This window comes from Brienomyrus brachyistius, chromosome 1, assembly GCF_023856365.1.
Source record: "Brienomyrus brachyistius isolate T26 chromosome 1, BBRACH_0.4, whole genome shotgun sequence".
NCBI lineage: Eukaryota > Metazoa > Chordata > Actinopteri > Osteoglossiformes > Mormyridae > Brienomyrus > Brienomyrus brachyistius.
The window spans coordinates 33,557,653-33,571,895 of record NC_064533.1 but is presented as its reverse complement, the minus strand read 5'-3'; the positions used below and the strand labels follow the sequence as shown (position 1 = coordinate 33,571,895).

At 38.9% G+C, this 14,243-nt stretch overlaps 1 protein-coding gene across 1 annotated transcript; it reads right to left on the bottom strand.

The window, feature by feature from the left end:
- Positions 1–2,935: 2,935 nt before the first annotated feature.
- Positions 2,936–14,192, bottom strand: cryl1 (crystallin, lambda 1). Its single transcript, XM_049022478.1, has 8 exons — positions 14,012–14,192; positions 13,297–13,404; positions 12,633–12,759; positions 11,044–11,205; positions 8,868–9,062; positions 7,583–7,691; positions 4,323–4,429; positions 2,936–3,353 (listed from the first exon to the last, which is right to left on the bottom strand). Exons 1-8 carry the CDS (start codon positions 14,050–14,052, stop codon positions 3,252–3,254), a joined length of 951 nt encoding a protein of 316 aa, XP_048878435.1. The 5' UTR covers positions 14,053–14,192; the 3' UTR covers positions 2,936–3,251.
- Positions 14,193–14,243: the final 51 nt, after the last annotated feature.

The window sequence follows — 14,243 nt, the reverse complement described above, 5'->3', positions numbered from 1 at the left end:
TGATGAGACCAAGATAAACGTATTTGGTTCAGATGGGGTCAAGCGTGTGTGACATCAACCAGGTGAGGAGTACAAAGGTAAGGGTAAGTGTAGGGTCTTAACCTACAGCTAAGCATGGTGGTGGGAGTGTCATGGTTTGTGGCTGCATGAGTGCTGCCTGCACTGGGGAGCTACAGTTCATTGAGGGAACCATGAATGCCAACATGTACTGTGACAAACTGAAGCAGAGCATGATCCCCTCTCTTTGGAAACTGGGCCACAGGGCAGTATTACAACATGATTACAACCTCCAAGATGACCCTAAAGATGATGCTAAATCCTACTGAGCATCTGTGAGGCATCCTCAAATGGAAGGTGGAGGAGCACGAGGTCTCTAAAATCCACCAACTCCGTGATGGCGTCATGGAGGAATGCAAGAGGATTCAAGTGGCATCCTGTGAAGCTCTAGTGAAGTCCATGCCCAGGAGAGTTAAGGCAGTGCTGGAAAATAATGGTGGCTACACAAAATATTGACACTTTGGGCACAATTTGGACATTTTCACTTAGGGCTGTATACACTTTTGTTGCCAGTGGTTTAGACATTAATGGCCATGTGTTTAGTTATTTTGAGGGGACAGCAAATTTACACTGTACTCACTTTTGTGAGATACTGTATAAAATACAAGATTCCATATCTAGTAATTCCTGAACCATCTATTTTCCACAACCATTTATTCTATGCAGGGTGGCAATCCTACCCCAGGAAGCAGAGGGAAAGGGGACCTAGCTGGGATACTGTGCTATCACAAACCACACATTGACACACTATGAGAAATTCTGAGGCACTAGTTTTAAGTACATGTATTGGGAGGAAGCCTATACCTCAGCAGGAAATGTGAAGGATAGCATGTGCTCACAGAGAGTCAGGGCTGTAAGCTATAATGCCTCTGAACCAGAATGCTACCCCATTCCCCTAATCCTGTAAGCATTATTAGGGTTTTTTTGTAATAGTATAAATATTTTGTTTTTAGGGGATATCTGGTATTATCCTTCTCAGGATGGAGTGGCAAGTTACTATAACTGAATGACTGATTTGTTTCATTTGAAACTTAATTAATTTACAGATCTCCACTCAGTGTCAAAAAAATAAGCACCCATAAGTAATGGTCTGATTTGAATGTAATTTGGTACACATGCAGACCAGCAATGGGTATGTAAATGATTCGCAAGGAACTGACACATCTAGTCACCAGATACAGAGGATGTTTCGTAGATGCATTAGACAGTATTACCGACACTTGGCGGAGTTTGATAGGGGTCGCATTGTGGGTTTGTATGAGGCCAGGTGGTCATATCGTGCAATTGCCCAGTATGTGGGGCATGCAGATGTCACAGTTGCTCGATGTTGGAACAAATGGGCATGTAAGGGCACCCACACACATGGTGAAGGTTCCAGTTGCCCAAGACAGACCACATCAAGGGAGGATCGTCATATTGTGAGCCAAACATTATAGAACCCCATGATATCTGCGCCTGCCATCCGGACACAAGTACTGTACTCCCGACAACACCCCGTGCCATCCCGCACTGCATCTCGACGACTGGCATCAGCTGGACTATGGGTTCACTGTCCCAAGTGTAGGCTGCCGTTAACACCAGCACAGAGACGGCTGGTTCTGGAGTGGTACCATAACCGGGAAGCATGGATTGATGACGAGTGGCGTCATACCATGTTCAGCAATTAATCTGGATTCTGCATCACCACGGATGACCGTGATATGTGTGTATGGCGGTGCTGAGGAGAGACGACCAATCCTGCCAATGTTGTGAAGAGATACACCGGCTTTACTTCTGGCATCATGGAGGTTCAGAAAGTAAAAATCCAGACCAGGATTTTGTTTCAACCAACCAGTTGAGTACTATGTGACTGACTCTTTACAGTATGCTCAATTGGTTGGTTGAAACAAAATCCTGGTCTGAATTTTTACTTTCTGGACCTGAAATTGCCACCTCTGGTGGGGAGCCATAGGGTATGACATCATGGTGTGGGGAGCCATAGGGTATGACATCATGGTGTGGGGAGCCATAAGGTATGACATCATGGTGTGGGGAGCCATAGGGTATGACATCATGGTGTGGGGAGCCATAGGGTATGACATCATGGTGTGGGGAGCCATAGGGTATGGCTTTGAGTCATCGCTGGTAGTGATTTGGGGGACCCTTATGGCACAATGCTATGTCAGTGACATCCTGCATCCGCATGTCTTCCCCCTCCTGAGGCAGCACCTTGGTACAGTCTTTCAACAAGGTAATGCCCGTCCACACGTGCATGTGTGTCTATGGACTGCCTATGTCTTGTTTACGTCCTCCCAACAGCAGTACGACTCCCTTCCGCACTGTATCGCCGCATGTATCCAAGCCATGGGACCAGCAGTGTGCCCATACTGCCAACTCTGTTGTCCGTTTGATCTGATATTATAATCGTTCAGTATGGTATATATACGCTGTCAGTGAGATAGACGCATTTAGGATGAATAGAACAATACATCCTGTGGATATATTTCTGTAACACAAACTTAAAATGCTAGTTTTCTCACATTATGAATCTGAGCTAAACAAAGTGGCATTTTTATAATATCACCCATGTAATAAACATCATATAGTGCTCATTGTATAATAAAGGTGATTTTGTTTATATTATCTATAGGTAAATACTATGTTCAAAAACAAAGAATAGTCAAAGGACGAATCTGGCAAAGAATTAAAAGAAATTTGAAAGTTCCCAAGTAAACATAATTTCACACCAATTCTTTTGTGTAATTTCAAATGCATGTCACAGGAGACCAAAGTACAACTCTTTCTTTCTTCAGAGTTTTTTTTGCCAAACCACAGCCAGTGAGCTTTAGTGAATTAGTAGGCTGAGGATTTGGAAAGTCATTACAATAAATTACTGTGATTTATAGATAGACCAACTTTAATTTTTTTTCAAATAATCTGAGTATACATTTAGAATCTATATTTCGTAAAGAAAAACAGAAATTTTAATGTAACATTCTATAAAATCATCAAGACTTAAAAATCCATTTATATACCTTCCACCAAATGCATATGACTTTATTCTGTCATATTTGCTATGACATCGATTCATTGTTCCACTGTTAGTGCTCGTGTTAGTGTCAGTGTTCCACTGTTAGTTCTATATTTTAATTATTCATTCAGATTTCAAATCATCTAAACATGACTTGCTTTTTAACCAAGTTTCAAGTAAAAAGTTATTCCGTCATTTTCTTCAGCTTGGCCAAGCCCATAACAAGGTTATTTCGCTGCTCTCTCCGGACTGACAGTTGGCTGCTGGGAATATGTTTACACATGTCCTGCATAGGAGAATAAGAAACAATAGAACTTAGTATCTCTTATCTGATGCACCTCCTTCTGCAAAGGGTATGCACATGATGTCACAGCAGGCGGAAGTCACTGGGCTCACACCTATTGAGTGGCAGTATTAGCATTCAGCTTGAAAGCCGCAAAAACCACATATAAAATGGGAAAGAGCAGTGTGCAATGACTGTACAAATGGATTTAACAAGTAATATGAGCAAATTTTAACAGGCTGTCGAAAACTAAGTATGGGACGTGGATTGGCCGGACCACACGCGTGCATGCTATCATAAGCAGAAAACCCATCCTCTCTTCGTGCTCGCACTCTCTGGACACTCTCTACGCACTCGTGTCTGCACAACACTCGCTTGCTCGACAGGTTGAATTTCGAGACTTTGGAGGCGGGAACAGTGGCTGATTTCTCCAGTCGATGAGAGAACAGCCAGTTTCACGCTCTGTCATGATGTTGGAGCAAGAAAGTCTTACACTAAGTTAACTCAGGGTGGGTTTTTGGCTCGCTAGTGCATATGCACGCGTGGTCCATGGTTTTGAGACTAATTCAACACCAAGCGAACAAGCGATTGCTGTGCAGACACGGGCGTGAAGTAGGATGGGGTACATTAAAATATAGCCCTTACATATATAATCTAATGCAAAAATGAGAGTGACACAAAGGCTCAGTGGGTAGCACTGCTGCCATACATCTCCATGGGCAGGAGTTTGAAAGTTATCTCTGCCCTGTGTGTGGATTTTTGATATTCTCCCCATGTTGCACAAGTTTCCTTAACATACTCCAGTTTCCTCCATCAGCCCAAATACTAAATCGCATCTCAAAAGGAATATTTTCCTTTATTATATTGAGACCTGTAACATGCTTTTGAAAAAACTAAGCTTAAACCCTAAAATTATGATCTATTTGAAGACTGCATTCTTGCAATAATATTGTGCAAAAAATGCATACAAACCTGAATAAATACTTCTGCTTCTTTGTCAGAAAACTCGGGAACTGGCCCAAAAGATGACAGAACCCTCTGCATACCCTCTTTGTAACGCCTTAGGTAGTCTTCCAAACCTGAAAGACCACAGGGCACAGCTGTTTTTTTTTTTACAGGGAAACCTATAGACATATACCATGCCAAAAAAAAACACAAAATGACAGAACTTGGTACATTGGTCACAGTTGGAAGACAGACATTGCTGGTGACAAAGTTCTAGCATCAGAAACACAAAATGTAAGACATCTCAACTAGCAGCATCATCAGCCAAAACAGGATCCATTATCAATAAAAACAAGACCAAAGCCATGCACACAAACAACAGCAGTGATGATTACATCAGGCTTGGAAAGAACAGACCTGGAGGAAGTTAAAATCTTCACACACCTTGGCAGTATCATTGCGAAGAATGGAAGGGAGGAGCAAATGCAGCATTCAGGAATTGATAGGGAAAGAAAGGACAGCCTTTCTGACTCTCAGACCCATCTGGAGCTCCCAGGAGGTATCCCAAACACCAAGCTCCAAATAGTCAACGCACATGTAAAAGCAGTGCTGGCAGTCCCACTATTATGTATGTTTCCAAAATATAAACTGGCTCATATGGGTTTGACAAATAGGAGAAAGATGTCTATATAATATAAATCAGGGTTGAACCATTTGGGGAAAATATCTAATTGCTATTTTCCTGACAGATAGTGCCCTTGCCATTTAATTTGCAATATGCTTTTTTATAAGTTAAGCTTCAGTATTCATATGACATAGCATTACTACATAAGATACCACCAAAACATGAATTGGTCTATATTCTAATGCAAGGACGAGAACTTAAAGATATGAATTGCTGTCAACATGTATGTTTTAAAGTTAGCAGAACAATCAAACATAAATCTATCACAAAATATGTGACTGTGTTCAGTTAAATGAAGTAATAATGAGAACAATTCAAGTAAAAAGGAAAACATCAGCGATGTTGCAGCTGACACTGCTTGCACCCCTAATAACACTAGAACTGCATTTTCCCACACCAGTGAACGACAAAAAAAACGGACTTTGGTGTTTGCAGCCTTTTTGTTTGTGCTTATGTGCCATTAGTGTTAATAACAGCAGCGAATCTCACACTCTGAACCAAAAAGCCGTAATGTTAATAACGGAGTGGCTGAATCTATCCTGAAATTGTAGAGCTGAAAAGTCTTCAAACGTAGTATGCATTTTAGAAAATGTATGCATTATAAAATGTTGAATAAATAGACAGAATATATTGGTGATTTCATGTTGGTTGAAGTTTCCGATTTATAATTGCATAAAGAAGTGTTATTTTTGTACAAATCAATTCAGGTGAAAATTTTTTTTAAATGTATCTTTCCAGGGATGCCAACTCTCATACATCTGGTGTAACACGCTTTCAGACTCTTGGTAATTTGGTAATTGACTTATAGCAGAATCAGTTTTTTTGCACCGCGAATGCAGCGATTTCCTTGGGTTTCATGTGTTTGCGGTTTGTGGGCGTATATGCAGTTGTCTCAGGCCACTTCTGATTGGAATGAGCATGCCTGGCATGCGAGGAACACGACACTTCTGATTGGTGAGAATGACTGTCACACAAGGATAATGGGATGAATTTGCAAATATATTCTCAGGACAGTTTTAAACCCTGGGTCAGGTGCTATACATTTGAGTGTATACATTTGATATTGAAGCTAATATGCACTTTCCCACCACAGAAACCTTTTTCAGGATCCATTCCCACTGCAGGAACTCAGCCTGACTGTAGTTCTCCTGAGATAGTTCCTGAACCTTTTCAAGTTTCTAACCAGGAGACTAAAACAAGAACTATTGGGGGGGACTTATAGTGATAAACTTGCTGACCATAAGTACTGGTGGTAACTTGGAAGTTATGCAAAAGTGCGAAGAGAAGAGATCGAAGTAGTGGAGCAAAAAGTAAGCAGACAGAAAAAGTAATTCTATCTCAATTCTATCTCAATTACATTAAATGCATTGATGAATACCTTTCTTGCTTGCCTCACCATATTTCAGCATAGGAAAATTTGATCAATAACTGGCATACTCCTGTCTAATACTGGTGGTACTGGAGATGAAACTTGCCAGTGCTTATTAATGGAATAATGTTACATTGTTTCTTTTTCTGTGGAAAAAATAGATCAATGTGCTGGCCAGATTTAATAATAAATTTAAATATGGGCCGTATAAGTAAAATCCAATTTGTCCCATAATTTTTGGAGTCTGCAATTGATCCCGCTAGTAACTAACCAAACAAATTGCTCATCCTCCATTGTTTTGGGATAATTGTGCAGTTTTTTATGAAATTATGTGTGAATTTTAACTTATGAGCTTTTTGTGTCTCCTGTTCCTATTGTGGTTCCTGGTCGAGACAGCCCAGGAAGTCTGAACCAGAAACTAGGCTCCTGAATTTCAGTGGAAAAGCTCCTAATTCATGCATTTATTTTACATTTTTGAAAGAGTTTCATCTTATAAAGTGTTTTGAACATAATGGATAATTGTTTAATTAATTAGTGTGATCTGCCCATAACTTTTTTTAAGCCCAATTATTTTGAGCGATTCTGCATAAGAGGGTTTAGGAACACATCTGTCCCATTATAGTAGAAATATCTATATTTCTCTACAGATTAAAAATATGTAGAACAACAAGAGCATCATATAACAGATTCCAGACCTTCATAAATACGTTTCCGTGGTCCTAATTGTAGCTATAATAGAAACACAATCCATAATGAAGATCTGTGGAAGACAGTTGGCTAGTAGAGTTTACCAGACAGTCAATAGAGTCACCAAAATGAAATCCATAGGAGATTGGGGTAGGAAACCTAGAAACAGCTGGAAAAGATCATTGCAGGCAAAACTAAAGGAAGCTGGGTATATTTTACAGGAAACAGATAAAGCAGCCAAAAGCAGAAACAAATGGAGAAGTATTGCTGATGACACATGCTCTACTAAGAAAGGGTTTAAGTAGTATGATTGACACACAAACACTGATAAATGACCCACACTATAGCTAAAAAAAAATATATTTAATATTTCATGAGCAAGGTAACTGTAATGACAAGACATGTCATTATTATTATTATAGTCATAATATAAATTTATATAAACTAAATCTCTCATTTTTTGCTTGGACAAAGTGTAGGTAATTATCGTTTAGTAGATTACACAGAAAACAATGGTATTTTGTGATCACCGTCGTCATCACCTACCATCTGGTGCGTTAAGGTGCATGGTTTCCAGGGGACCATTAAAAGCGTAGCGCATACCCAATCCTTCTGACATCACCAGGTCGATGTCCTGAACAGAGATAACCCCATCCTGCCGGTGAGGACAGAACACCATTTTTAAAAGAAAAATGCTGCACCTTCAACCAACCACCCATACCTCATTCTGTTCTGTAACTTGCAATGTAAGCTTCCTGTAAGCTTCCTGTAAGCACTGGCTTCCTGTAGCTGCACGCATCAGATTCAAAACACTGATGCTTGCATACAAAGCCAAAAATTCTCTGGCACCATCCTACCTAAAGCACCTCATCACACCCCGCTCTGCACCACGATCTCTCCGATCCTCCAGCACTGCTCGACTGGTCCCACCTCCCCTCAAGGCACAAGGAAGACACGCATCTCGGCTCTTCTCTGTCCTGGCACCTAATTGGTGGAATGAACTCCCCCTAGATGTCCGAACAGCTGAATCCTTGACTGTCTTGTCTGAGCGACGACTCAAAACTTTTCTTTTTCAGAAATACCTGACGTAGAACTTCTATATTCTTACTCGATTCTTTTTCTGGTGTGTGTTTTAAAAAAAATAAAATAAAAATTAAAAAAAATTCTGCACTACTCAATGGAGTTCTCAGAGATAGTATTCATAGCTTGGGTCCTTATTGAGCTAGCATCGGAAATTCATTGCAGAGTCTCAAAGCACTTATGTAAGTCGCTCTGGCTAAGGGCATCTGCCAAATCCTGTAAATGTAATGTAAATGTAAGCGAATGGAACCCTCTTCCAACCCTTGGCTTGGAAGCACATGTTTATCAAGGCATATATTGTTGAAAAGATAGGCATAAATTTAGATTGGAATATACTCTCTATACTGCACTCAGTCTGCAGCACTGATATGATATTAAGACAAAGATCACTGTAAACTAGAGGGTAGGAGCATATAAGAGATCATGTGTCAGTGTGATTATGCTTAAGGCTTAAAAACATGCTACGTAGTACTGCACACCCTTTGTTTTGCTGCTGCATTCAAACAGTGCCTTGTCAAACTAACTGTAATAAAGAAACAACCATACCATAAAACTTAAGTAGTATAGCAATTCAATGATTTAGAGTACAGTTAATATTACCTACTTTGACAAGGTAACCGAAAAATAGACTTCTTTTTTTCATTCTAGTTTTTCAATGGTTAGTCTATATTCCCATACATGAACTAATCATTTGTATATAATTTACAAATTCAGGAAAATACATGGGTCTCGACCCATTACCCTGACCCACCTTGACTAGCCTCCAGGACTCTGCAATAATTGCATACTGAATACGGTTGAGAGCAAAGCCATCAATTTCCTTCATAAGACGGACAGGTGCTTGTCCTATCTGAGTCATCAGTGCAAACGTGCTGTCCATCACAACAGGCAACGTCTCTGGATGGGGAACCAGCTCCACCAAACGCACAAAGTAGGGTGGGTTTACCTGCAGTGAAGACAGATTCATACTTGATTAAATGATTCCATATTTAGCCAATTATACAATTAATCCATTATTGCAAATTAATGGAACACTTTTCCACTGGTGCAAATATATACAAAAAAAAGCAAAGGATGTACAATTGTTGTAATATTTTTATGTGTATGAAAGAGATGATTCAGTGTACGAAAAAGCAGTTTATTTCACATTGACAGTGCATGGTATAAGCTACATTTATAGCAAATTTTCAAGGAAAATGAAGGAAAAAAATTGTTGTTCATGGGGGACAATGGATACAAGACTTTTTCTTCAAAAATTAAATTTTGCAATGAAGCATTATTTATGCCACTTATATTTATGCCATATTATTATAAAATGTAGTTAGCAATCACCCATTGTCTTGTCAATGTTAATAATACTGTACCCTCCTCTGGAGTATTCTGGAATATATATCCTTTAGGTCATATTACTGGTCGTTTATTTTAATTAGGGCTGAACGATTTTGGGAAAATATCTAATTGTGATTTTTCTGACAGACATTGTGATTACGATTCGCGACATAATTTTATATAAGTCAAGATACAGTTCAATATTCAGTGTGTAGTAAATTTAACATATGACGCAGCATTACCACATGAGATACCGTCAATATATTAACTGGTCTATATTCTAATGCAAGCATGCTGATTTAAAGATGTGGTGTGTTAAATAAAGTAATGATGACAACAATTGCTGCAAAAATGATAACACTAGAACCGCCTTTTCCCATACCAATGAACAAGCAAGAACTAACTCGGTGTATGCAGCCTTTTTGTTTGAACTAATGTGTTATTAGAGTTAACAGCAGCAAATCTAACACTCTCAACCAACAGAGTGGCTGCTCTGAAATCGTAAAGCTGCAAAATTTTCAAACGTAGTATGCATTTTATAAAATGTCAAATAGACTTAGTTTATTGGTAATTTCATGTTGGTCGACGTTTCTGCTTTTTACCAACTGTACAGGGTTATATTTTATATAAATCAATTCAGGGGAAACAAAAAAATGTATGTGTTCAGGGTTGTAAACTCACGGGTTTGGGTAACACGCCTTCAGACTCTCACACAAGAAATCTTATGGCAAAACTAAATTGTTCCATTATGAACATTATGAATTAGAATCAAAAACGTTAGGGCAGTTTGCAAACTCTTCTTTTAGTATTTATGTTATATTTATAATAATATTTTATTACTGTTGTGGGATTGATTTAAGATTAATTTCACAAGATGAATCTATGGAAATCAATACTTAAATCAATGAGCACAAAAACATATCACATAAACACGACTGTATTATGAGTTTTACGGCTTTTCTGGGGGTCACAGACCCAGCTGCTTTGACGATTACTTACTGTCTCATTGTTGTTTTGATGGGTTAGCGGTATGCTAATGCTATTGTCCATTAACAAAAACAAAAGGTGTGATAGGCTGAAGTATGTTGCTGCTGGTGGTTAAAAGCAGTTTGCCAATTTTATTGATGATAGGACCCTTCTGAAACAATCTCAAACCATGAAATAGGAAGGCAATTCACTTATAGCTCAGTAGCGGAATCAGTATTTTTTCCCTCGGGTTTCATGAGTTTGCTGTTTGTGGGCGTATACTCCGTTGTCTCGGGCCATATCTGATCGGTGAGCATGACTGTCACATAGGGAGCACGGCATGAATTTAGAAAACTATTCTCATAACAGTTTTAAACCCCACTGAATTTCTCAATTTTAGTATATAATCCTAGCTTTCCTGATTTTATATGAGCAGTCCATAAATTTACCAAAACTCTAAATACTAAGAAAATTAAATTAAGTTTCCCCAGGAACGTTTCTTTTAAAAATGTGTGTTCCTCAGTGCCGTAATCAATATGCATGATTTCCCTAAAATTGTACAGTCTAATAGTCCCAGTCCTGTTACAGAGTCCAGTGAAAAACAGAACAGAAGATGGTAACATAGCACTGACCGGATGGCACACAATGCAGCGCATCCTGCTCTGGACTTCAGAGAAAATGCTGCTTGGCAGCAAGCAGGACGTGGAACTGCTGAGTATTACATCCTTTCCGACATGGCCCTCCAACTCGTGAAAGACAGCCTGCTTCACTGCAAGATCTTCAAAGACGCACTCCTGTCAACAGATTCATACGTGATGAGTAGTTAGCACATTACTGAACTATTAATTCAATTCTTAACAAGACTATACCTTAAAAAGTAACAGAAAGAATGCATCAAAAGAAAGAAAAAAGAGAAATTGTGAGAAAACTTCCTTTTTCAGTCACCAATTCTATTTCACCAACCATTTTTTCCTAGGGGTCGTCAACTCTGTACATGGACAAAGATGTTTGTGACAAGACTCGCCCCTGGCAGTGGCCAAATGTTTCGAATGAGGAAAAAAACACACAAAAAAAAATTGCTGCAGTCTTCACCCCTGCCCCTCCCTGACTAAAACTTTTTTCAGTAGCATGACACATTTTTTGTCAACTAAGAGCTGATTATTCAATTTCTCATTTGCAGATAACACAAAAATAAGAGGTAAAGCACACAGAATGTTTGGCTAAATTAAATAAATAGGCAGACCGACAGACACTGTAACTACAAAGTTACAAAAAAACCTAGATTGTTATGGAGAGGATACATCCAATGCCAATGACAATGTAACAATAATTAAGCAATTAATTAGGGAAATACAAATTAATAACATATGCACTATATAGAGGGCTCCATGGTAAATTATGTATAAAAAAGCTTACACAAATTTATTGATCAATAATTTTGCTGAATTATAGAATAGTGATTCTTTATTCAACACCATGAGGAAATGGTCTTTTTGCCTGCTCTCTATGAGACACACATACAGGTAAGTACAACCTTGGGGGGGCGGGGGGAGGGTATTGGGGAGTTACAGCACAGAGTCAGTCAATGTCCAGTGACCCCGAAACACTTGTGGGTTAAGTGCTGTTGCAACATCAGTCTACCAGCTCCGGAAGTTGAACCAGCGACCTTTTTGTGTGAACTCACTGAGCCACACAAACACACACAAATCCATTCATCACTGTAACCACTTAATACCAACTGGGATCGCAGTGGGGACTGGAGCCTATCCCAGGGACTGCTGGGCAGTCAGCAACACACTGCAGGGCACACACACTTACACACACAATTACGGGGCCAACTTAGATTCGCCAATTAACCTATCATGCACACTTGGACAGTGGGAGGAAACCGGAGACTCCGGCAGAAACCCGCGCAAACACAAGGAGACATGTGAACTCCACACAGAAAGGACCGAACCCAGGACCTTTTTGCTGTGAAGCAGCAGCACTAGCCACTACGCCAACGTGTTGCCCCCATGACACACAAATCTGAGATCATAATTATGCAATCATTTCCCTTAAGTGTTCATGCTTCTGCAGCAACTAAAATCTTTCTCATCCAAGCAGAGGAATACTGACACATATGACAGGCTTATTATAGTGAAGAATGCTACCACAAAATATGCAAAAAAGTCTATCACAAGCACATTTAAATAAGCACTACAAATGGGCACGAACTGACCTGAACAAAAAAGGCACCCTCCAGTGCTTCTGAAAGATTTTCATGGCTGCTGAGCAGTGCTAGCTGTTCCACTGAGTTTAGGTTGCCCCTTAACATTTGGTTTTGCTGTAGCTCCTCAATCTGCAACCTGTACTCACACACAGTACATCAATATCACAGTACACTAATCATGAGAAAATTTAGTCAAAAATATTTTTTTATAAAGCTAAAATTCATTCAAACCCGTGTTTCCTGGTTGCAATATATTTAATATGTATGCAGTGTCACCTACTTCTATAACAAATTTAAACCAAATAAAAGAATGAGACTTGACAATGCAGGCATTAGTGGAAATCAAGTGGAAAAATTCTCATGGTTTAATAAATGTTTCAGGCTATCAGTCATTGATAAAGAACTGAAGAGGCAGATAAAGATGGAGGCATATGGGGTGTGATGTGTATGTACATAAACAGAAAAAAGAAAACTGCTTAAGCGAAAACTGGATTAATCATGAATATCAGCCATGTCACACAATATAAGAAGTAAGATCTGTTTGAATTTTTATTGTCAAACGCATTTTCCCTTTGAAAAGATTAATCTCACACTCATTATACACAGTCATGCTGATTTGGATTTGGACTTTCCGTTAATGTGTAGCTACAAGTTTGTTATTGTCTTCACTTACCTCACATTCTGGACTGCCTTGGCTGCCTGTCCTGGTTGTTTATCATAGATCTTTACTCTGTATCCTCCACTCAGAAACACCATGGTCCAAGAACAACCAATCAGGCCACTGAAATGCAAGAATAAACGAAATGTTTGGGTGTGGGGGCATACATCACATTTTATAAAGCTTAATGTTTTTCCTAAATCTTGCCATTCCTTCTATAAATACGATGTACAGTATTTATTGATAAATGTTTTTTTATGTCTTTGGCTTAATAATTGATAGATAAAATTCACGGTCGGAGGTTACAAAAATAAGAGAATATTTCATTATTTTACTTTTTCCCATTCATATGGTGCTACATATATCAATACCACAAATACATCGCACTACGCTAATCAATTGCATATCTTTGAGTTCGTCACTGTATGTTCTTGATATTACGTTTAATTTTTTCCTGTACTTGTGGATCTAGACAAGGTCACACTAATAGTAATGAACAGTCAAGCTGCACACCTTCAATATACTTTTTATAAATATTCGTAAGTTTTACAATAGTTTTATAAAATAAACTCGTAATAGAATTACATTGTCCAACCTGTATTCGCGCATTAAAGACACATTAAACGTTCAAATTTGGTATCCTTCGATTAATTAACTGACGAATTAGCTTGTAGCTCAAGTATAAAATTTGCATGAACAAAAATGCCTCATACTTAAATATTCAGCATACCTTCCTATAACAGAAATAATTTTTCGGTCGTGCGTGCTCATGATTCAGCTGCAAGAAGTACAAAATACTAGCTGAACTTTTGACAACGTATTAATGAGTTTTGTAGAAATACGTAACGCACAAGAAGGTGTTACTGAGTTTCTTTGAGTTTACATTTTTGCGCATGCGGCATTTCGTTACATTTTATGTCGCGAGACAGTGATATCATAGACCTTTGCCATTTCTCGCGCTC

What these genes read in the sequence shown, in the direction of transcription:
- cryl1 (XM_049022478.1), bottom strand. Translation starts at nt 14,052, where the DNA reads ATGAGCACGCACGACCGAAAAATTATTTCTGTTATAGGAAG. An exon ending in ATTATTTCTGTTATAGGAAG is followed by an intron (nt 13,405 to 14,011) that starts GTATGCTGAATA and finishes CTTGCATTTCAG; the next exon opens with TGGCCTGATTGGTTGTTCTT. An exon ending in AAGGCAGTCCAGAATGTGAG is followed by an intron (nt 12,760 to 13,296) that starts GTAAGTGAAGAC and finishes GTGTGAGTACAG; the next exon opens with GTTGCAGATTGAGGAGCTAC.